Raw genomic sequence first — 25,517 nt, 5'->3', positions numbered from 1 at the left:
CATTTTTCTCAACGGATGATGGAGTGCCACAAAGATCTGTACTGGGACTGGTGCTATTTAAAATATTTACAAATCTGGAAATCAGAATGATGAGTGAGGTAATTAAATTTGCAGATGACATAAAATTCTTCAAAGTTGTCAAAACACATGCAGATTGTGAGAAATTGCAGGAAGACCTTAGGAAGCTAGAAGACTGGGCATCCAAATGGAAGATGAAATTTAATGTGGACAAATGCAAAGTGAGGCACATTGGGCAGAATAAGCCAAATCATAGTTACTTGATGCTAGGCTCCACCTTAGGAGTCAGCACTCAAGAAAAAAATCTTGGTGTCAATACGCTGAAATCAAGAAAGCAAACGGGATGCTAGGAATTATTAGGAAAGGGATGCAAAATAAGTCCAAGAATATTATAATGCCTCTGTATCGCTCCATGGGTCAACCTCACCTTGAGTATTGCATTTAATTCTGGAATTAAAAAGATACAATTGGAGATTCTACATGGAATGTTGCTATTCCACTAGCAACATTCCATGTAGAAGCCTGCGCGGCCACATTGGTGATCTGCAAGGGCCGACTTCTACATGGAATGTTGCTAGTGGAATACAATCTCAAATAGTAGCAACAGTGGAGGAGTGGCCTAGTGGTTAGGGTGGTGGACTTTGGTCCTGGGGAACTGAGGAACTGAGTTTGATTCCCACTTCAGGCACAGGCAGCTCCTTGTGACTCTGGGCAAGTCACTTAACCCTCCATTGTCCCATGAAAGCCACACTGAGCCTGCCATGAGTGGGAAAGTGTAAGGTACAAACAAAAAAAAAATATGAGGAAAGGCTAAATAGGCTAGGCCTCTTCAGCTTGGAAGAGACAGCTGAGGGGGGATATGATTGAATTCTACAAAATCCTGAGTGGTGTAGAATGGGTAAACATGAATCAATTTTTCACTCTTTCAAAAAGTACAAAGACTAGGGGACACTCAATGAAATTACATGGTAGAAATATCTTTAAAAGAAATGGAGGAAATATTTTTTTCACTCATAGAATAGTTAAGCTCTCGAACTTGTTGCCAGAGGATGTGGTAACAGTGGTTAGCATATCTGGGTTTAAAAAAGGTTTGGACAAGTTAAATAAGTAGATAAGTATTGCCATACTGGGACAAACCAAACGTCCATCAAGCCCAGCATCCTGTTTCCAATAGTGGCCAATCCAGGTCACAAATACCTGGCAAGATCCCAAAAAAGTTCAATACATTTTGTGCTTCTTATCCCAGAAATAAGCAGTGGATTTTCCCCAAGTCAATTTAATAATAGTCTATGGACTTTTCCTTTAGGAAACCGTCCAAACCTTTTTAAAACTCTGCTAAGCTAACCGCCTTTACCACATTCTCTGGCAACGAATTCCAGAGTTTAATTACACGTTGAGTGAAGAAAACTTTTCTCTGATTCATTTTAAATTTACTACTTTGTAGTTTCATTGCATGCCCCCTAGTCCTAGTATTTTTGGAAAGAGTAAACAGACACTTCATGTCTACCCGTTCCACTCCACTCATTATTTTATAGACCTCTATCATATCTCCCCTCAGCTGTCTTTTCTCCAAGCTGAAGAGCCCTAGAGAGTATGTGCTTGAGTTCCGAGGCCCATGCTGGTATTTTGTTTCTGCCTCAGGTATCACGACAACAGCATGAAAAAGGTGGTGAAGGGCGATAATGGATGGTGGCGGGGGGGGGGGGGGATGTAGAAGGGAAGATTGGGAGATATGCTGTAAATGTGGGAGAGGAGATCAAAGAGAAGTTGAAAATGGGGGAAACTGAGGGAGATGCTGAACATTGGGGAAATAGAAAGGGAGATTGGGGGTGAAGCTGGACATGGGAGAGGTAGAAGGGAAGATCGAGAAATAACCGGAACATTAGGGAGATGGAAGAAGAGATGCTGAATATGAGGGAGGTTGAAGGGGAAATTGCAGAGGTGCTGGATGGGCAGATGGAAAGAGAGATCATGGGAGATGCTGGACATGGGGAGATGTAGAAGAGAATATGCTGGACATGGGAAAGGTGGAAGGGGAGATCAGGGAAGAGCTGGACATTGAGAAGATAGAAGGGAAGAATAAGGGAGATGCTGGAAATAGGGAAGGTAGAAGGAGAAGGTGGAAGATGAGCTCAGGAAAGATGCTGGTCATGGGGAAGGTGGAAGGAAAGACTGGAGATGCTGGGAAGGGGCAGGAAGGGAAGAGTTGCTGGACATGTGGAAAACATAAGCAGCAGAATGAAGTTGGCCACAGGGGATATGGCCCTACCAATAGGGTGAGGTTGGAGATGGTTTATTTGATCCTTTGAAATGAAAAGGTGTTCTGTTGCCCCTGGGAGGGAGAAGAGAGATGCTTGATATGAGAGGAGGGAGATGGTGGACATGGGTAGGGAAGAGATGAAAAGCTATAAAGGGAAGCAGTAAGAAAAAAAAGGGCAAGGTCTGGAGGGTAAAATGAGACACCTATATGATTAATGCCATTCTGGTGTTTTCCTCTTTTACCATTATGTCCGGGTTTCTTGCATCCAGCTTTTTATCTGTCCTAAGTGATCATAACTAAAGGTATCTTTGTGAATCTTTACCTGATCCTTTCTGCGAATCTCTCTCTGCCTACAGCACTGGCACTGAATATCTGGGGGGTATTTTAACTTTATCGGCTGGTGTTTAAAAAAAATCACTGACTGCCATGACTCACTATTAACTGTATATCTGTGTTCTGTCACAGTTTATCGATGGCTACTATAAAACAACATTCCATATGTACTACCCTCAAAAACTTATGTGGACTAATAGCCATATCATGGTGCTGATTTTCAAAGCACATAGACTTACAAAGGTTACATTAGTGCTTTGAAAATGACAATAAATGCGAGCTCTTAAGGAAGAGATTTCAGGGCAAGAACACCGAATGCACTGGTGTAAAGAAAATTTTAAGTTGACAGTGATACGTTTGTGGCTAGAAGTTTCAAGCTGCCCCGGAGAATAGTAACCGATTGTCTAATGACATTAACTAGTTCCTGACAGGGGCGTATCTGCATGGGGCCACAGGGGCCTGGGCCCCCGCAGATTTCGCCCTGGACCCCCCTACCGCCGTCACCTACCCTGAGGTCCGCTTTTGCCGGCTTTTTAAACTATTACTTCAGCTGGCGGGGGACCCCAACCCCCGCCAGCCCAGCCGAGGTCTTCTTTAACTTCTTCATCCTTGTGCTGTTAAAGCTGCATGATGCATCCTTCCAGTTGGACGGAGTTGTACGGACGTCAACGTGCTGCGACGTCAAACTCCGTCCAACTGGAAGGATGCATCATGCAGCTTTAACAGCACGAGGATGAAGAAGTTAAAGAAGACCTCGGCTGGGCTGGCGGGGGTTGGGGTCCCCCGCCAGCTGAAGTAATAGTTTAAAAAAACGGCAGGAGCGGACCTCGGGAGTAGGTGACGGCGGTAGGCGGGGAAAGGGTTGGCGGTAGGGGGGGAGGGTTGACGACGACGGCGGCGGCGGGGGGGCGGCGGGGAGGGTTATAATGTGCCCCCTCACTCTAGCCCCTGCCCCCCCTACCGCCGAACCTCAGATATGCCCCTGGTTCCAGAATCTGGAAGAAAGAAAACAACTTGAGCTATAAATTCCACTTACACTCTGGCTCATATAAACTTCAAGGACCAGTTTGTACAAAATGACTTTTTCTCCCCAAAACCCAAAGGGCTTGTTAATTCTTGCTGCATAAATCAGTAATAGCTGGGACACATGTTGCAAATCATGTGAAGCAGGGCTGCCGAGAGACTGGGCCGGGCCCGGGACAAGGCCGCCCCCGGGGCCCCGCCCCCATCGCCGCCGCCGCCGCTCCCCCCCTCCATCCGCCATCGGGCCGGGCCCCCTGCATTGAAATCACAGCGCCTCTCACCTCCGTGTGAAAGCGCTGCAGGCAGCAGCAGATCGTCTCCCTTCGGCCCTCCTTCCCTCCTTGTGTCCCGCCCTCGCGGAAATTACGTCAGATGAGGGCGGGACACAGAGAGGGAAGGAGGCCCGAAGGGAGGCGATCTGCTGCTGCCCTGCTGCCTGCAGCGCTTTCACACGGAGGTGAGAGGCGCTGTGATTTCAATGCAGGGGGCCCGGCCCGGTGGCAGACGGTCGACGACAGAGGGCGGGTGGGACTGCAGCGCTGGGCCCCCCTTGGAGGCCCGGGCCCGGGGAATTTTGTCCCTCCTGCTCCCCCTCTCGGCGGCTATGATGTGAAGTATATAGTTCTGTGCAGGAGGAAACAATTTCTTCAGTGCCAACCAAAACCCAATTGTTATTGGAAAAACAATTGTGAAGATGATCACAAACAGTCACATCAGATTCAGAACAGCAGCAAAGACAACCTGCCACTTTGAAACTGTAGCAAAGCACACTTTTCAGTAATTATCTGGCTCCCCTGAAGTGTGCAAGATAAATATGAACCTTGTTTTGCTATAATTAACAGAAGTAACATGGAGGTACACTGACTTGGTAGTAGATGCCAGCAGTAGAACCCAGCAGATCTCTTGCCCTCTGCCCCCTCCCCCCCCAAAAAAAAACCCCCTATCAGATTCTTGACTTCCTATAGCCAGGACCCCTTTAACAGGACTTCATTAAAGAGTTCCACCAGTGGTTTTCTGCTATGTTGTGACTATTTTATGATGTATGATTTATGTAATTGAATGTTTTTACGAAAACTGTTTAGATGTATACTGATTTGTAAGATCTGCTCCAATATATTGAAAAGCACCAATCCAGATAACAGCACCCTGGAGGTGCCTCTGAATATCCTTACAGACCATCTCAGCACTCAGGGTGATCCCAGAGCTTATCTGGACAGTGGCAATATTCAGTCCTCATCCAGATAACTCAGGTCCTAAATTATCCTGATAGCAGATTGAATATTGCCACTGTTTGGATAAATTCAGTCACTGACTGCCTTCTCTGGATATTCACCACTGGCCGTTCTCTGAATAATGGCCCTGAATAGCCAGATATTTTTTGACCTCCATAGCTGGTGTTTAATCTTTCCAAGAAAACTAAATACACTCAGACTTTTCAGGATTAGTCTAAGCTTGTTTTCCATAAACCTCATTAATGTCTTGATTGAGAGTCAAAGTGCATCGAAATCTGTTTTTTGCCTTTACCACTAAGATAGCTTTTCTTGCATCAAGCTTTTTACTGGTCTGAGTAAGAATGTCTCAGGTGTCCACAACTTCTTCCTTCTCCACATTCTTTAGGGTCATTATTTCCCAGCTTTTAACTCCTAACCCTTACTCACTTGTTCAGTATCCATGTTTTATCATTCCCACCTTAGTAATTCCCTTATCCCTTATTTGCCCTGTCTGTCCTAATTATAGTGTAAGCTCTGTCGAGTAGGGACTGTCTCTTACAGCACTGCGTATGTCTAGTAACGCTATAGAAATGATAAGTAGTAGTAGTGTTTAGGATTCCAGAATCTTGTTACTCTTTGGGATTCCGGAATCTTGCTACTCTTTGGGATTCTGGAATCTTGCTACTCTTTAGGATTCCGGAATCTTGCTACTCTTTGTCCTTATCTCTTATTTATACTGTATGTCCTGATTAGATTGTAAGCTCTGTCGAGCAGTGACTGTCTCTTCGTATCCTGTGTACAGTGCAGCGTACGTCAAGTAGCACTATAGAAATGATAAGTAGTAGTAGTTTACAAGCACCTTATCATGCCTTTCTCTATATATTTACCAGACTTTTCAAGCATGCTCCCTTTTCTCTTTCTAACATTTATCACAGGTACCATAATGGAACCCTGCTGGATCCCACGGAGCATAAATATAACAGCAAATTGGTTCTAGCACAGCTACAGATGAACCAGGCCGGGGAGTATTACTGCCAGACCAGCAACGAAGCAGGAAACATCAAGTCCAAAGCTGCCAGGCTCACCTTGATAGGTACTGTGCAAACCGAAGGGCCCTTTTACATAGAGGAGTAAGCGCAACATGGGCATACCACACGCTAATCTGGAGCTCCTGCCGGCCCAATGCAGGTGCCGGCAGTAGTTCCAGCGCCAGCGTGTACCATTTTCCGTGCTGAGTAAACTAGGGCTGTCATTTTTAGTGCGGCACTAACCCATCAGTAATCGGACAGCGCCACACACTACCCGGTTACCGCCAGGTAAGTGCGGGAGCCCTTATCGCCATCTCCATGGGTGGCAGTAAATGCTCCCCCTTGCAAGGCCATGCGGTAAGAGCAATGTTGCCACGCGAGGATGGCTATTTCCAACCTTTTTTACCCACGGCGGTAAAAAGGGCCACAGTGTGTGGAATAAACGACCCCCGCCACTAAAGCAGGACCTTTTTACCACAGCTTGCTAAAAGTACCCCTGACGAAAGCAAAAGGAGGGGAGAGTCCTTCCACAACAGTCAAACGATCAACAAACAGGGTGGAGGAACGATTCAGGGATCCAGAGGATACATGTGATCTTTTGAGAAGAAGTTTGACTTCTGTTCATTTTTCTGGAACATTTCTCCACCCTGTTTGCTGACTGATTAAAAGGATCCCTGAATTCTTCATAGGATAACCAGGAAACCTCTTCATTTATTGCATCTGCCTGGAGAAACTTTGGGCCAGATGTACTAAGATGACCCCGAGGTTACGAGCCCATGAGACAGGGAGAATGAGAGTGCCATCCACAGAAACAGAGGGAGAGGAGAAGTAGGTTTAGGGGGGAAGATGAGAAGCTCGGTTTTGGCCATGTTAAGTTTCAGGTGACGTTGAGACATCCAGGCAGCGATATCAGATAGGCAGGCTGACACATTGGTCTGGATGCTGCTTGAGATTTCGGGGGTAGAGACGTAGATTTGGGAGTCATCAGCATAGAGATGGAGAAACTTTGGGCCAGATGTACTAAATATTTACTATAGGCCACTACAAGGAAGACCTCTGTAGGGAAAAGATCCAATATATAGTGCCGACTCGAAAATAACCAGATATTCAAAGCTGAAGCTCAGACAGGGCCCGGCCTTGAATACTCAGGAGTAACTCCATTGGCTGTGAGTAAAATGCTCACCACTGCCAGCTGAATATCAGGCCCATTATTTCTGCAGGATTTTCGCTAGTATTTTATAAAGATATATAGGGCCTCGTTTTCAAAACAGAAAACCGTCCTAAAATGGCAGAAGGACATTTTTCTCTCAAAAACATCCAAGTTGTGGTTTTCGACACCCCGATTTTAGATACTTTGCTCCACAGTTCATCCAAATTTGAAGGGGGTGTGATGGGATGTGTTTTAGGCGGGACCTGGGCGGACGTTTTTCTGCAATAATGGAACAAAATGAAAACGTCTAGGGCCAAAATTAAAATGTTTTTGGCTAGACCTGTTTCAATCACAACTAAGTGACTAAAAGGTGCCATGAATGACCACTGGAGGGATTAAGGTATAACCTCCCCTTACTCCCTCTAGTGGTCACTAAGATGTGACAGTGACAGTACAGGCTCTATGACAGCTTTAGATATGATGGCCATTCAGGCCCGTGCCAAGGGTCTATGCCGCCCCCCTCCCTCCCCCGTAGAAGAACAGTTGGCGCGCGCGCCCCTCTCCCCCCCTTCCCCCCGTGAAGATGATCGCTGCGCGCCCTGGGGGCCTTTAAATCTTTTACTTGCAGTCGCAGCAGCGTCTGTGAAAACGGAGCGCTGCCGAAGTCTCCCTTCCCTTGCACTCGTTGGTTCCCTCAGTGTCCCGCCTTCTTCTGACGTCAGAAGAAGGCGGGACACTGAGGGAACCAAGAGCACGAAGGGAAGGGAGATGTCGGCAGCGCTCCGTTTTCACAGACGCTGCTGCGACTGCAAGTAAAAGATTTAAAGGCCTCGGCGTCGCGGGGCGAGGGTAAGCACTGCGGCGGCGCCCTCCAGAGGTGGGCGCCCTCCTGCGGTGCTTACCCCGCTTACCGCATCGGCACGGGCCTGTGGCCATTCCTATTAGACCAGCAAGTAGGTCCCAGGAGTAGCCAAGAGGTTGGTGTAGTGGACCGTAGAACAGGGGACCCAGGCCCATATCCCACTCTAACTGGTACACTTGAGGTGGAACATGTGAGCCCTCTAAAATAAACGAAGAACTTAATTCTAGTTATGGCGTCTAAAAGAATTGGCCCCAATCAAAAACACACTTGGGCGTATTCCATAAGCCATGCCTAAAGTTAGGCATGATTTACAGAATACGCTTAAGCGCAGCAAATTACGCCAGTGAAACCTGGTGTAAGTGCTTGTGCCTAACTTTAGGCGTAGAGTGGGTTACTCTATAATACTGCGCATAAATTTTAGGACCGCCCACAACTCACCCATGCTCCTCTCATATCCACACACCCTTTTGGGATCCATGTGGTAGAATTTACGCGGACTACATAAGTACATAAGTATTGCCATACTGGGAAAGACCAAAGGTCCATCGAGCCCAGCATCCTGTTTCCAACAGTGGCCAATCCAGGTCACAAATACCTGGCAGGATCCCAAAAAAGTACAAAACATTTTATACTGCTTATCCCAGAAAGTCTATAGACTTTTTCTTTAGGAAGCCGTCCAAAACTTTTTAAAACTCCGCTAAGCTAACCGCCTTTACCACATTCTCTGGCAATGAATTCCAGAGTTTAATTACAGATTGAGTGAAGCAAAACTTTCTCCGATTCATTTTAAATTTACCACATTGTAGCTTCATCGCATGCCCCCCTAGTTCTTGTATTTTTGGAAAGTGTGAACAAACGCTTCACATCTACACGTTCATTATAGAATATGCTTAACGAGTAGTGCACATAAATTCTAATTAGTGCCAATAATTGCTTGTTAACATCCAATTATCAGCGCTGATTGGCTTGTTAACCAATTGAGTTACGTGTGCAAATTAGAAAACGCCAAGATTTGCATGCACAACTCTAGTCGCACTATATAAACCTTGAGAGCTATTGTAGTAGTGGACAGAGGTACAGTAGGTATTTTTCTGCTCCTGGAGGGCTCACCATACAATATAAGGGGGTTATAGTGAGATTTGTACCTGGGACCTTTTATGTGATGTCCACTGTAGAGTCCCCTAAGCAGGACAGCTGCCCCACTGCTCTGCTGGGATGTCTGTGTGGTCAATCTAGTCAGACTGCTGGCCCCCAGACATCCTAATGACTTGTTTGTGTGCATTTTTCCTTTGGACATTTTTTAGTTTGAAAATGGCCCTTAAGGGAAACGGAAATGGGACTTGATATACCACCTGTCTGTGGTTTTTGTAACTACATTCAAAGCAGTTTACATAGCATATAAAGGTACTTAGTTGTACCTGGGGCAGTGGAGGGTTAAGTGACTTGCCCAGGGTCACAAGGAGCTGCAGTGGGAATCAAACCTGTTCCCTAGGATCAGAGTCCACTGCACTAACCACTAGGCTACTCCTCCACTCATTCCACCAATAAGAGCCAACCTCATCAGTGATGTCACAATGGCTTGATTGCCCGATACTTGGCTCACTTCTGATATTGTGATGTCATAAGGGAAAGGGGGGAAAGGAAATGGGACTTGATATACTGCCTTTCTGAGGATTTTTGCAACTACATTCAAAGTGGTTTACATATATTCAGGTACTTATTTTGTACCAGGGGCAATGGAGGGTTAAGTGACTTGCCCAGAGTCACAAGGAGCTGCAGTGGGAATCAAACCCAGTTCCCCAGGATCAAAGTCCGCTGCACTAACCACTAGGCTACTCCTCCACTAGCAACATTCCATGTAGAAGCCTCCTTTGCAGATCAGCAAGGCGGCCGTGCAGGCTTCTGTTTCTGTGAGTCTGACATCCTGCACAGAAACAGAAGCCTGCGCGGCCGCTTTGCTGATCTGCAACAGCAGGCTTCTACATGGAATGTTGCTAGTGGAATAGCAACATTAACATTCCATGTAGAATCTCAAATAGTAGCAACAGAATCTCCAATAGTAGCAACATTCCATCTAGAATCTCAAATAGGGAAATGGGACTTGATATACTGCCTTTCTGAGGTTTTTGCAACTACATTCAAAGCGGTTTACATATATTCAGGTCCTTATTTTGTACCAGGGGCAATGGAGGGTTAAGTGACTTGCCCAGAGTCACAAGGAGCTGCAGTGGGAATCAAACCCAGTTCCCCAGGATCAAAGTCCGCTGCACTAACCACTAGGCTACTCCTCCACTAGCAACATTCCATGTAGAGCGCCTGCCCTTGCAGATTAGCAACGTGGCCACGCAGACTTCTGTTTCTGTGAGTCTGACGTCCTGCACGTATGTAGGATCTCAAATGATAGCAACAGAAGCTCAATAGTAGCAACATTCCATGTAGAATCTCATGGGGTCTTTTACTAAAGGTTGGCTTGAGCTATCTGCAGCAGGGCCCATTTTATTCCTATGGGCCTTTGCTGCAGATAACTTGAGCCAATCTTTATTTATTTAGATTTTGCTCACATCCTTTTCAGTAGCAGTTCAAGGTGAGTTACATTCAGGTACTCTGGGTATTTCTCTGTCCCAGGAGGGCTCACAATCTAAGTTTGTACCTGAGGCAATGGAGGGTTAAGTGACTTGCCCAGAGTCAGGAGCAGCTGCAGTGGCAATCGAACCCAGTTCCCCAGGATCAAAGTCCACTGCGCTAACCATTAAGCTACTCCAAGAAAGCTACACTGAGCACAAAAACATCTAAAATAGGATGATTTTCAAACCAAAAAGACAGGCATGTTCTGGCTCTGATCTGTTCAGACTTGTGTTCCAGTCATTCATTCTTTGTAAGTTAAGTGGTCAGGGTGGCCTAGTGGTTAGGGTGGTGGACTTTGGGCCTGAGTAACTGAGTTCAATTCCCACTTCAGGCACAGGCAGCTCCTTGTGACTCTGGGCAAGTCACTTAACCCTCCATTGCCGCATTGAGCCTGCCATGAGTGGGAAAGCGCGGAGTACAAATGTAACAAAAATAAAATAGATACTATTGGAATGTTGCTACTATTGGAGATTCTACATGGAATGTTGCTACTATTGGAGATTCTACTAGCAACATTCCATGTAGAATCTCAAATAGTAGCATCAGTGGAGGAGTGGCCTAGTGGTTAGGGTGGTGGACTTTGGTCCTGAGGAACTGAGTTTGATTCCTACTTCAGGCACAGGCTGCTCCTTGTGACTCTGGGCAAGTCACTTGACCCTCCATTGCCCCATGTAAGCCGCATTGAGCCTGCCATGAGTGGGAAAGCGCAGGGTACAAATGTAACAAAAATAAAATAGATACTATTGGAGATTCTACATGGAATGTTGCTACTATTGGAGATTCTACATGGAATGTTGCTATTCCACTAGCAACATTCCATGTAAAAGGCTGCGCAGGCTTCTGTTTCTGTGAGTCTGACGTCCTGCACATACGTGCAGGACGTCAGACTCACAGAAGCAGAAGCCTGCGCGGCCACATTGGTGATCTGCAAGGGCCGACTTCTACATGGAATGTTGCTAGTGGAATAGCAACATTCCATGTAGAATCTCAAATAGTAGAAACAGTGGAGGAGTGGCCTAGTGGTTAGGGTGGTGGACTTTGGTCCTGAGGAACTGAGTTCAATTCCCACTTCAGGCACAGGCAGCTCCTTGTGACTCTGGGCAAATTACTTAACCCTCCATTGCCCCATGTAAGCCGCATTGAGCCTGCCATGAGTGGGAAAAGTGTGGGGTACAAATGTAACAGAAATAAATAATATTGTCTACATATCTCTTCAACAAAGCCTACAAATAGGACCCTTAGCCTAACTTTACCACCACACCAATCCCCACCAGACTGAAAGTCATCTTTCAATATCTATTTTCATGGAACTTTCTTCCCATTCTCAATCTCTTTATATCACCAATTGTATCTGACTCCCTGGAATGGCAATGCCATAACAGATCTATGTAAGCCACATTGAGCCTGCAATTAGGTGGGAAAATGTGGGATACAAATGCAATAAATAAATAACTAAATACTTAGGTTTGCCAAAATACTTACTGAGAAAAATACAAACCAGCCAGAATGTGGCCGTTCGTATGATATATTCTCTTAGAAAACTGGATAAAATTACAGCTTATTTCATTAAATTCCACTGGCTCCCTATTGAAGCCAGGATAACCTTTAAACTAGGCTGTTTATTTTGGAAAATTGTGCATAGACTAGTGGCAAGCTATTTGATATTTACTTTGCATTATTCATTATGTCTAATACTCATAATCTACTTTTGTTTGATTTCCCGAGTCCTAAAGGCATTACTATGAAGAAATACTTTACAAGTTTGTTTGCATATCAGGCAGATACATTTTGGCAACTGTTACCTATTAATTTAAGGTCTTTATTTACCTATAATATGGTATAATATGGCGTGGGATAAGCATAAAGGAATCCTGTGCCGAAGGAATGGATCCTCAGGAGCTTAGTCAAGATCGGGAGGCGGGGCTGGTGGTTGGGAGGTGGGGATAGTGCTGGGCAGACTTATACAGTCTGTGCCAGAGCCGGTGGTTGGGAGGCGGGACTGGTGGTTGGGAGGTGGGGATAGTGCTGGGCAGACTTATACAGTCTGTGCCAGAGCCGGTGGTGGGAAGCGGGACTGGTGGTTGGGAGGCGGGGATAGTGATGGACAGACTTATACGGTCTGTGCCAGAGCCGGTGGTTGGGAGGTGGGGCTGGTGGTTGGGAGGCGGGGATACTGCTGGGCAGACTTATACGGTCTGTGGCCTGAAGAGCACAGGTACAAATCAAAGTAGGGTATACACAAAAAGCAGCAAATATGAGTTATCTTGTTGGGCAGACTGGATGGACCGTGCAGGTCTTTTTCTGCCATCATCTACTATGTTACTATGTTTAAGAAGGGTTTGACTTTATTGCTTTCTGAATAGGCGATTAAGAAATAGTCTTGTTATCTATGCCAAATTTTTAATTTATGTTACATCCTAAATGTACCATGAACTAGATTCTTGCTGTAATCCGCTTTGATCCATGCAAATGGACCTAGCGGACTGTAACTGTATGACTATGCTTGGCACTGGATTTTGGACATTTCTAGCAAAACATGCAAAATTGGACTTAGATGCTTTATTGAAAATGTCCTTCCATGGCACCTAGCATATGGTTTGGACATGGCCTGGGTGGGTCAAAAATCTACATGTGTGTTCCGCATGTACATAACTACATAAGTGTTGCTATACTGGGACAGACCAAAGGTCCATCAAGCCCAACGTCCTGTTTCCAACAGTGGCCAATCCAGGTCACAAATACCTGGCAAGATCCCAAAAATGTACAAAACATTTTATACTGCTTATTTATTTTATTTTATTTCATTTGTATGCCACATTTTCCCACCTATTTGCAGGCTCAATGTGGCTTACAGAGTTTGGTTATGACATAATCATTCCATGATATCAGATACAATTGGTGATGTACAAAGATTGAGTAAGGGAAGAGAGAGGGAAGGTGTTAGGCAGGATAGAAGGTGGACTTTAATGATTGGGTGGATTGGTGAGGTAGTTGTGTAAGGTTATGGGTTCTCTTTGTAGGCCTTGTTGAAGAGATGTGTCTTCAAAGATTTGCGGAAGTTAGTTATTTCATCAATCGCTTTCAGGGCTGTAGGTAATACATTCCACAACTGCGTGCTCATGTAGGAAAAGGTGGTGGCGTGTATCAGCTTGTATTTCAGTCCTTTACAGCTAGGGAAGTGCAAATTGAGAAATTTGCGGGATGACCTTTTGGCATTTCTGGGAGGCAAGTCCACAAGGTTTAGCATGTAGATTGGGGCGTCTGCATGAATGATTTTGTGTACAATCGTGCAGACCTTGAACGCAATGCATTCCTTCAGTGGGAGCCAGTGAAGTTTCTCTCTAAGGGGTTTAAGCACTTTCTTATTTAGTTTTTCCAAATATGAGTCTGGCTGCGGTATTCTGGGCTGTTTGGAGTTTTTTGATGGTCTGTTCTTTGCAGCCAGCATACAGTGCATTGCAGTAGTCCAGATGACTGTACCAGGGTACGGAAGATATACCTTGGGAAGAAAGGTTTTACTCTTTTGAGTTTCGTCGTATTCTTCACGTGAGCATCGAGTGTGAGGTTTCAGTCAATGGTGACTGCAAGAATTTTTAGATTTTGTGCGACAGGGAGAGAACAGTATGGTGTGGTTATGGTGGAGTAGTTGTTTTTGTTGTGTTGTGAGTACAAGACATTGTGTTTTTTCTGCGTTGAGTTTTAGCTGGAATGCATCCACCCAGGAGTGCATGATTTGAAGGCTTTGGTTGATCTCGTTGGTTATTTCGTTTAGATCATGTTTGAATGGAATGTAAATCGTAACATCGTCTGCGTATATGTAGGGATTAAGGTTTTGATTGGCTAGAAGTTTGGCTAAAGGTATCATCCCAGAAATAGTGGATGTTCCCCAAGTCCATTTAATAACGGTCTATGGACTTTTCCTTTAGGAAGTCGTCCAAACCTTTTTAAAACTCTGCTAAGCTAACCGCCTTTACCACATTCTCTGGCAACGAATTCCAGAGTTTAATTACACGTTGAGTGAAAAAAACTTTTCTCTGATTCGTTTTAAATTTACTACATTGTAGCTTCATCGCATGCCCCCTAGTCCTAGTATTTTTGGAAAGCGTGAACAGACTCATTATTTTATAGACCTCTATCATATCTCCCCTCAGCCACCTTTTCTCCAAGCTGAACAGCCCTAGCCGCTTTAGCCTTTCCTCATAGGGAAGTCATCCCATCCCCTTTATCATTTTCGTCGCCCTTCTCTGCACCTTTTCTAATTCCACCTCACCTAATATTTCAACACTGGGATTTGCAGCTGATCCCTGGCACATATAAATTTGTAAAAAAAAAAAAAAAAAGTGCTCATTTCGGTCAGCCCTTTACAGGAGGGATTAAGGGAGATCTTTTTTTAAAATCCCCTAATCCCCTGTTGTTTCCCCCTTCAAACTGAAACTAAATAAAGATTGCAACTTCTGCAGTTAATTTGAGGATTGCAAAATGGCATACACATTTCAGTGCTGAAATACCAAAATCCCAGGAATAACATGTATAGAATGTTTGTACGTTTGGGAAGCTCGCCAGGTGCCCTTGGCCTGGATTGGCCGCTGTCGTGGACAAGATGCTGGGCTCGATGGACCCTTGGTCTTTTCCCAGTATGGCATTACTTATGTACTTATGTACTTACTTGTAAGTGTTGAGTTTCCTCCACTGATTTTTCCCACATGTAAATTTGTAAATTCACATACCGGCAAATACATATGCATTCCTGCAGGTATTTTAGAAACAGCTCTATGTCAGCAGATCCTTTTCCAAAATCCTGCTGGAGCACAACCTGGATGTCCCAGTTCTGCAGTGGTGTACAAAGGGTGGCTGTTGGCTCCGCCGGTTCCCTGCTCCCTCTGACATTACTTTTTTTTTTTGTTGTTGTTACATTTGTACCCCGCGCTTTCCCATTCATGGCAGGCTCAATGCGGCTTACATGGGGCAATGGAGGGTTAAGTGACTTGCCCAGAGTCACAAGGAGCTGCCTGTGCCTGAAGTGGGAATTGAACTCAGTTCCTCAGTTCCCCAGGACCAAAGTCCACCACCCTAACCACTAGGCCACTCCTCCACTGTCCACCCTAACCACTAGGCCACTCCTCCACTGTTGCTACTATTTGAGATTCTACATGGAATGTTGGTATTCCACTAGCAACATTCCATGTAGAAGTCGGCCCTTGCAGATCACCAATATGGCCGCGCAGGCTTCTGCTTCTGTGAGTCTGACATCCTGCACGTACGTGCAGGAAGTCAGACTCACAGAAACAGAAGCCTGCGCAGCCTTCTACATGGAATGTTGCTAGTGGAATAGCAACATTCCATGTAGAATCTCCAATAGTAGCAACATTCCATGTAGAATCTCAAAGAGTAGCAACATTCCATGTAGAATCTCCAATAGTATCTATTTTATTTTTGTTACATTTGTACCCTGCGCTTTCCCACTCATGGCAGGCTCAATGCGGCTTACAGGGAGCAATGGAGGGTTAAGTGACTTGCCCAGAGTCATAAGGAGCTGCCTGTGCCTGAAGTGGGAATTGAACTCAGGTCCTCAGTTCCCCAGGACCAAAGTCCACCACCCTAACCACTAGGCCACTCCTCCACTCCCTGTTCCAGGGCAGAAAACCCGGGAAGCCAACAGCTGCGCGGCTGTTCCCTGCACCCCCAGAAGGTAAGAGTATTGCGCTTGGGGGTGGGGGGGTGGGTGGATGTGATGCACCGAGGGGGGTGATTTGCCAGGGGGGGTTGTGTGCAGTGGGGATCTGCCCCGGGTGGCAGCCAACCTAGGAACACCACTGCAATTCTGATATCCACGTTCTATGGAAAATGGGGCTCCACCTGTGTTTAGAACCTGCCAAGTTTTCTTAAGAAGGGACCACTACAATAGCACCCCACCCCCTTTCCACAGTCTGGCATTCCGCTTCCTGATAATGGAATTCATTGTGCGTGCATCTAAAGAGGTATTGGAAAGACTGTTGGATTTTGTTTGGATGAAGGGTTATTAATGTATAAAAGCATGCATTCATGTTTACAATTATTTACATTTCTTAAAATCACCTTTTTACAACATAAATCAAAGCGATTTACAATAAAATTTGGAAAAGGAAAGGGACTCCATCGAAAATAAAGGAAAGATTGTCTAAACGTTCACAACATACATCCAAAATAGCAAAAGAGAGAGAAATTTAAAATTATGTCATTGACTGCAAATGCTTCCCTCGAGGGTCAAACAGTCCAGAAATTACCTGGAGCAATAAAGGCCTGGACGTTACTTAGGGCCTGAGAAAACAAATACGTTTTCAAATTCTTAAATGTGTGTAGGCAGACCTGCCATTTTGGGTGGGCCCAGAGTTAACCTGGGTGGGCCCTCCCCACCCCTGTACATGCATACAATATAGTGTTTCTAATGACCCGATGTCTGCCCGTTTCTCTCTGAACCCCATCCCCTGGTCCTACCTCAGAGATGTTAAACCCGCCACAATTCCTATAGGCAACCTAAGCTGGCCCTATTACTACTACTACTACTTGACATTTCTAAAGCGCTACTAGGGTTACGCAGCGCTGTACAGTTTAACAAAGAAGGACAGATCCTGCTCAAAGGAGCTTACAATCTAAAGGACAAATGTACAGTCAGTCAAATAGGGGCAGTCTAGATTTCCTGAAAGGTATAAAGGTTAGGTGCCGAAAGCAACACTGAAGAGGTGGGCTTTGAGCAAGGATTTGAAGATGGGTAGGGAGGGGGCTTGGCGTAAGGGCTCAGGAAGTTGATTCCAAGCAATCTCCAATAGTAGCAACATTCCATGTAGAATCTCCAATAGAAGCAACATTCCATGTAGAATCTCCAATAGAAGCAACATTCCATGCAGAATCTCTAATAGTAGCAACATTCCATGTAGAAGTCGGCCCTTGCAGATCACCAATGTGGCCGCGCAGGCTTCTGCTTCTGTGAGTCTGACGTCCTGCACGTATGTGCAGGACGTCAGACTCACAGAAGCAGAAGCCTGCGCAGCCTTCTACATGGAATGTTGCTAGTGGAATAGCAACATACTACTACTACTACTACTTGACATTTCTAAAGCGCTACTAGGGTTACGCAGCGCTGTACAATTTAACATAGAAGGACAGTCCCTGCTCAAAGGAGCTTACAATCTAAAGGACAAATGTACAGTCAGTCAAATAGGGGCTGTCTAGATTTCCTGAAAGGTATAAAGGTTAGGTGCTGAAAGCAACATTGAAGAGGTGGGCTTTGAGCAAGGATTTGAAGATGGGTAGGGAGGGGGCTTGGCGTAAGGGCTCAGGAAGTTGATTCCAAGCAATCTCCAATAGTAGCAACATTCCATGTAGAATCTCCAATAGAAGCAACATTCCATGTAGAATCTCCAATAGAAGCAACATTCCATGCAGAATCTCCAATAGTAGCAACATTCCATGTAGAAGTCGGCCCTTGCAGATCACCAATGTGGCCGCGCAGGCTTCTGCTTCTGTGAGTCTGACGTCCTGTGCAGGACGTCAGACTCTCAGAAGCAGAAGCCTGCGCAGCCTTCTACATGGAATGTTGCTAGTGGAATAGCAACATACTACTACTACTACTACTTGACATTTCTAAAGCGCTACTAGGGTTACGCAGCGCTGTACAATTTAACATAGAAGGACAGTCCCTGCTCAAAGGAGCTTACAATCTAAAGGACAAATGTACAGTCAGTCAAATAGGGGCAGTCTAGATTTCCTGAAAGGTATAAAGGTTAGGTGCCGAAAGCAACACTGAAGAGGTGGGCTTTGAGCAAGGATTTGAAGATGGGTAGGGAGGGGGCTTGGCGTAAGGGCTCAGGAAGTTGATTCCAAGCAATCTCCAATAGTAGCAACATTCCATGTAGAATCTCCAATAGAAGCAACATTCCATGCAGAATCTCCAATAGTAGCAACATTCCATGTAGAAGTCGGCCCTTGCAGATCACCAATGTGGCCGCGCAGGCTTCTGCTTCTGTGAGTCTGACGTCCTGCACGTATGTGCAGGACGTCAGACTCACAGAAGCAGAAGCCTGCGCAGCCTTCTACATGGAATGTTGCTAGTGGAATAGCAACATACTACTACTACTACTACTTGACATTTCTAAAGCGCTACTAGGGTTACGCAGCGCTGTACAATTTAACATAGAAGGACAGTCCCTGCTCAAAGGAGCTTACAATCTAAAGGACAAATGTACAGTCAGTCAAATAGGGGCAGTCTAGATTTCCTGAAAGGTATAAAGGTTAGGTGCCGAAAGCAACACTGAAGAGGTGGGCTTTGAGCAAGGATTTGAAGATGGGTAGGGAGGGGGCTTGGCGTAAGGGCTCAGGAAGTTGATTCCAAGCAATCTCCAATAGTAGCAACATTCCATGTAGAATCTCCAATAGAAGCAACATTCCATGCAGAATCTCCAATAGCAGCAACATTCCATGTAGAAGTCGGCCCTTGCAGATCACCAATGTGGCCGCGCAGGCTTCTGCTTCTGTGAGTCTGACGTCCTGCACGTATGTGCAGGACGTCAGACTCACAGAAGCAGAAGCCTGCGCAGCCTTCTACATGGAATGTTGCTAGTGGAATAGCAACATACTACTACTACTACTACTTGACATTTCTAAAGCGCTACTAGGGTTACGCAGCGCTGTACAATTTAACATAGAAGGACAGTCCCTGCTCAAAGGAGCTTACAATCTAAAGGACAAATGTACAGTCAGTCAAATAGAGGCAGTCTAGATTTCCTGAAAGGTATAAAGGTTAGGTGCCGAAAGCAACACTGAAGAGGTGGGCTTTGAGCAAGGATTTGAAGATGGGTAGGGAGGGGGCTTGGCGTAAGGGCTCAGGAAGTTGATTCCAAGCAATCTCCAATAGTAGCAACATTCCATGTAGAATCTCCAATAGAAGCAACATTCCATGTAGAATCTCCAATAGAAGCAACATTCCATGTAGAAGTCGGCCCTTGCAGATCACCAATGTGGCCGCGCAGGCTTCTGCTTCTGTGAGTCTGACGTCCTGCACGTATGTGCAGGACGTCAGACTCACAGAAGCAGAAGCCTGCGCAGCCTTCTACATGGAATGTTGCTAGTGGAATAGCAACATACTACTACTACTACTACTTGACATTTCTAAAGCGCTACTAGGGTTACGCAGCGCTGTACAATTTAACATAGAAGGACAGTCCCTGCTCAAAGGAGCTTACAATCTAAAGGACAAATGTACAGTCAGTCAAATAGGGGCAGTCTAGATTTCCTGAAAGGTATAAAGGTTAGGTGCCGAAAGCAACACTGAAGAGGTGGGCTTTGAGCAAGGATTTGAAGATGGGTAGGGAGGGGGCTTGGCGTAAGGGCTCAGGAAGTTGATTCCAAGCAATCTCCAATAGTAGCAACATTCCATGTAGAATCTCCAATAGAAGCAACATTCCATGCAGAATCTCCAATAGTAGCAACATTCCATGTAGAAGTCGGCCCTTGCAGATCACCAATGTGGCCGCGCAGGCTTCTGCTTCTGTGAGTCTGACGTCCTGCACGTATGTGCAGGACGTCAGACTCACAGAAGCAGAAGCCTGCGCAGCCTTCTACATGGAATGTTGCTAGTGGAATAGCAACATACTACTACTACTACTACTTGACATTTCTAAAGCGCTACTAGGGTTACGCAGCGCTGTACAATTTAACATAGAAGGACAGTCCCTGCTCAAAGGAGCTTACAATCTAAAGGACAAATGTACAGTCAGTCAAATAGAGGCAGTCTAGATTTCCTGAAAGGTATAAAGGTTAGGTGCCGAAAGCAACACTGAAGAGGTGGGCTTTGAGCAAGGATTTGAAGATGGGTAGGGAGGGGGCTTGGCGTAAGGGCTCAGGAAGTTGATTCCAAGCAATCTCCAATAGTAGCAACATTCCATGTAGAATCTCCAATAGAAGCAACATTCCATGTAGAAGTCGGCCCTTGCAGATCACCAATGTGGCCGCGCAGGCTTCTGCTTCTGTGAGTCTGACGTCCTGCACGTATGTGCAGGACGTCAGACTCACAGAAGCAGAAGCCTGCGCAGCCTTCTACATGGAATGTTGCTAGTGGAATAGCAACATACTACTACTACTACTACTTGACATTTCTAAAGCGCTACTAGGGTTACGCAGCGCTGTACAATTTAACATAGAAGGACAGTCCCTGCTCAAAGGAGCTTACAATCTAAAGGACAAATGTACAGTCAGTCAAATAGAGGCAGTCTAGATTTCCTGAAAGGTATAAAGGTTAGGTGCCGAAAGCAACACTGAAGAGGTGGGCTTTGAGCAAGGATTTGAAGATGGGTAGGGAGGGGGCTTGGCGTAAGGGCTCAGGAAGTTGATTCCAAGCATAGGGTGAGGCGAGGCAGAATGAGCGGAGCCTGGAGTTGGCGGTGGTGGAGAAGGGTAATGAAAGGAGGGATTTGTCTTGAGAGCAGAGGTTACAGGTAGGAACGTAAGGGGACCCCCATCACCCAAAATTCTAATTTCTTTAAAAAGGAGAAGCTTTTTAAGGCCCTGCAGACTTCTCTCTACAATGTTCTCACCAAAGAAACAAGAAGTGACATCATTGAGGGCAGGACATGAAAGAGAGAAGCAGCGCATGATGCCTATAGGAATTGCCGCCGGCAGTTAACTCTGAGGTAGACCGGGGGGGGGGGGGGGGGGGTTTCCACAGAGAGACGGGTAGCTTCCAGGCCATGAGTGGAGAAGAGGGAGAGAGAATAGTGAGGCATCACCACTGAAGAGTTTTGGGGGCCTCATGGGCTACTGACTGGGTGGACCTGAGGCAAGAATGGGTGGGCCTGTGCCCACCCAGGCCCAACCTTAGCTACGTCACTGTTATAAAGAGGGAATTTAAGTAAAGACTTTCATTCAGTCAGAAGCTACAATGTCAGCAATGGTTGTTACCAAATATGCACAATATTGTAAAGATACTACTACTTAACATTTCTAGAGCGCTACTAGGGTTATGCAGCGCTGTACAAATTAACAAAGAAGGAAGGTCCCTGCTCAAAGGAGCTTACAATCTAAAGGACGAAATGTCAAGTTGATGCAGTCTAGATTTCTTGAATAGAGGTGTGGTGGTTAGGTGCCGAAGGAGACATTGAAGAGGTGGGCTTTGAGCAATGATTTAAAGATGGGCAGGGAGGGGGCCTGGAGTTGGCGGTGGTGGAGAAGGGTACTGAGAGGAGGGATTTGTCTTGAGAGCGGATGTTACGGGTAGGAACGTAAGGGGACCCCCATCACCCAAAATTCTAATTTCTTTAAAAAGGAGAAGCTTTCCAGCTTAGAAATTGCACCCTTGCACCCATTCAGCAATGTCTGTCAAAGTTTTTCAGCCCTCTGGATTTCATTTTCCATCTGAGTTTGTGTTTAAGGACACAAAAAAAAAAAAACCCCAAACACCATAGTTTCTGCTTTAGCTATGCTATCAACCAGCAAATATTTCTGTGGGGGGGGGGGGGGGGAAACCCAAAACAGAATTCTCTTTATTCTTAAACTCGATATACTGTCAAAGAATGGTTGGGAGGCGGGACTGGTGGTTGGGAGGCGGGGATGGTGCTGGGCAGACTTATACGGTCTGTGCCAGAACCGGTGGTGGGAGGCGGGGCTGGTGGTTGGAAGGCGGGGATAGTGCTGGGCAGACTTATACGGTCTGTGCCCTGAAGAGGACAGGTACAAATCAAGGTAGGGTATACACAAAAAGTAGCACATATGAATTTATCTTGTTGGGCAGACTGGATGGACCGTGCAGGTCTTTTTCTGCCATCATCTACTATGTTACTATATGTTACTATATATGTTACTATGTTATCGCTATCTAATATTTCTTCAATGATACTGTTTCCACAGCAACTGGCAGAGCTTCCTGTGATCCCAAGCCCGAAAGTCACCTGATCAGGCTGCCCCAGGACTGTTTCCAGAATGCAACTAATTCCTTCTACTATGATGTGGGTAAATGCCCGGGAAAAATGTGTGCAGGAAAGCCCGATAAAGCCCTCAAGTGCAAGGACACCGTGGCCTACTGCTGCGGCGTGTCCAAGACAGAAATCAAGGAGATCTCCTGCAACGGATACACCTTGCCTACCAAAGTAGCCATGGAATGTGGCTGTCAAACGTGCATTGAGACTAAAAGCGTAGTGCGAGGCAGGGCCATCGCTGCAGATAATGGTGAGCCCATGCGTTTCGGTCATATCTATATGGAAGGAAAACGTGTGAGCCTAACTGGGTACAAGGGAACCTTCACCATCCAGATCCCAGCACACGTGGAAAGACTGGTTCTGACCTTTGTGGATCGTCTACAGAAGTTTGTGAACACAACCAAAGTTCTTCCGTTCAGTAAAAAAGGAGGGGCAATATTTCACGAAATCAAGCTTCTACGCAAGACGGCACCCATTGTTATAGACTCCGCTGAAACCAATGAGATTCCTTTGGGTGATTCCGCAGGAAACAACCCAATAGCAGAGTTAGAAATCCCTCCTCATAGCTTTTACAGGCAGAATGGAGAAGTCTATACAGGAAAAGTAAAAGCCAGTGTGACTTTCCTGGACGCAAGAAACATATCTACAGCTACGGCAGTTCAAAGTGACCTGAATTATGTCAATGAGGAAGGTGATGCTTTTCCGCTACGCACCTATGGCATGTTCTCGGTGGATTTCTCTGATGAAAGAGCCACCGAAACTCTGAATGCAGGACAAGTCAAGGTCTACCTAGATTCGGAGCAGGTGAAGATGCCGGAGCACCTGGAAAACATGAAGCTCTGGTCGTTAAATCCAGAGACAGGGTTCTGGGAAGAAGAAGGTGATTTCAAGCCTGACAAAGGCAAGCGTGGCAAGAGAGAGGAAAGAACCTTTCTGGTTGGTAACATGGAAATAAGAGAGAGGAGGCTTTTCAATCTTGACGTGCCTGAAAGCAGAAGATGCTATGTCAAAGTGAGGGCATACCGGAGCGAACATTTTCTGCCAAGTGAACAAATCAAAGGTGTTGTGGTGAATCTCATAAATATGGAACCAGAGGCAGGTTTTGCTTCCAATCCCAGGGCTTGGGGTCGTTTTGATAGTGCCATTACTGACACCAATGGGGCATGTCTACCAGCTTTTTGTGATGGTCAAAAGCCTGATGCCTATTCGGCATATGTGACTGCAAGCCTTGGAGGGGAAGAACTTGAAGCAGTAGAATCAGCTCCCAAATTTAATCCCAGTAGAATTGGAGTTCCACAGCCCTATCTGAACAAGCTCAACTACAGAAGGACAGATCATGATGACCCCAAAATTAAAAAAACAGCTTTCAGAATCAACCTGGCCAAGCCAAATCCTAATGCCGCTGAGGAGATCAATGGCCCTATTTATACCTTTGAAAACCTAAGAGAGTGTGAGGAAGCACCATACAGTGCAGCCCACTTCAGATTTTACAGAGTTGAAGGTGACCGATATGACTACAACACAGTGCCCTTTAATGAGGATGACCCCATGACCTGGACTGATGACTATCTGGCATGGTGGCCTAAACCAATGGAGTTCAGAGCTTGCTTTATTAAAGTGAAAATCGTTGGACCCCAAGAGGTCAATGTGAGAGCTCACAACATGGGTGGCACACATCCAAGAACAGCTGGCCAGCTGTATGGCTTACGAGATGTGCGCAGTATTCGTGACATGGATCAGCCCAACCTTTCAACAGCGTGCTTGGAGTTCAAGTGTAGCGGAATGCTGTATGACCAGGATCGTGTCGATAGGACCCTGGTTAAAATCATTCCACAGGGAAGTTGCCGTAGAGAGAACGTCAACAGCATGTTGCATGAATACCTTGTCAATCATCTTCCTCTGGCTGTAAACAATGACACAAGCGAGTACACAATGTTGGCTCCCTTGGATCCTCTGGGGCATAATTATGGCATTTACACAGTTACAGATCAGGATCCGAGGACGGCAAAGGAAATAGCATTAGGTCGATGCTTTGATGGCACATCCGATGGTTCTTCCAGAGCTATGAAGAGCGATGTGGGGGTAGGGCTTACATTTACTTGTATAGAAAAACAGCCGAGCCAAACAAACATATTTCAGATGAGGCAAAGTTCATCAGGTGCACCCTTGAGAGAGAGAACAGAGAACGGCAGACAGCTGAGGTCCAGCAAAATGGACAGGTCAACGAGAAGAGTCTCTTCCTTTAGAAACTTCAGGAGAGCTCTGTCTCCACTGGGACAGTAAGGATGTACTGGACAGAATTTTTTCTCTTTTTTTGACCTGGCAGTTTCCTGATGCTTCTTTTGGGCTTCCACCTCAATCAGCACCATAAGCCTTTATTTTCAACTACCTGGGAACTGTTCCCCTATTTTATACTCCATTCAAACTTAACTTAATTCAGTCATTGCAGAGGCTGTCCTCAGCTGGCTGGGGGTGGGGGGGGAGGGAGGGGGATACACTAAGGATCCTTCCAAAACACTGCAGTCATGGGTCCTAAATTCAGCCACTGGATGTCAACCTATAACTCCATGCCTCTCCACTCCCCCCCCCCCCCCCCGCCCCCTGCAAGCTATGCATATTGCCTCCACAGCCAACTCAGGGACCAGAAAATCTGAGCCAGGAATTAAATCTAGGTCTCACAAATGATCTATATTCTAAGACTGTTATGATTCTGCTGGATAGGCAGCGGAAGGTTTGGGACTCACTCCTGATTGGCTTGTCAGGGGCTGAGCCAGCAGACGTCAGAAGCTTGATCCATTTAAGCCTGCCTTTCCCTTGCAATCATTGCTTTGGCGTTGATTGCCTTGCTGAAGCCAGCCTGTGTTTGGGCGCTTGTGTTACGTGAGAGTTTAGCCTTTCTCCTGTGCTTGCTGTTTCTGTGTGTGTGTGTATGTGCTGGGTATTCCCAGCATGAGCCTGATTGCCTCACTTCCCCCACCTGGTTTGCTTCTCCTGCTCTAACGTTGTGCTGTCTGGGGTAAGCTGTTGCCTTGAATCATTTCAGTTTCTTTGTTTAGCTTTCT

The 25,517-nt window shown here is 45.9% G+C and overlaps 1 protein-coding gene across 1 annotated transcript in view; it reads left to right on the top strand.

The window, feature by feature from the left end:
• The window catches only part of CILP (cartilage intermediate layer protein), a 91,863-nt gene extending 66,893 nt beyond the window's left edge, over window positions 1-24,970 (top strand). The window contains exons 8-9 of the mRNA XM_030190459.1: window positions 5,781-5,938; window positions 22,388-24,970. Of these exons, the coding sequence (XP_030046319.1) occupies window positions 5,781-5,938; window positions 22,388-24,738 (2,509 nt within the window). The 3' untranslated portion in view covers window positions 24,739-24,970. The remainder of the gene's footprint in view (window positions 1-5,780; window positions 5,939-22,387) is intronic.
• The last annotated feature ends 547 nt before the right edge of the window (window positions 24,971-25,517 follow it).

Source organism: Microcaecilia unicolor, chromosome 1, assembly GCF_901765095.1.
Source record: "Microcaecilia unicolor chromosome 1, aMicUni1.1, whole genome shotgun sequence".
NCBI lineage: Eukaryota > Metazoa > Chordata > Amphibia > Gymnophiona > Siphonopidae > Microcaecilia > Microcaecilia unicolor.
This window is presented reverse-complemented; position numbering and strand designations above follow the sequence as displayed.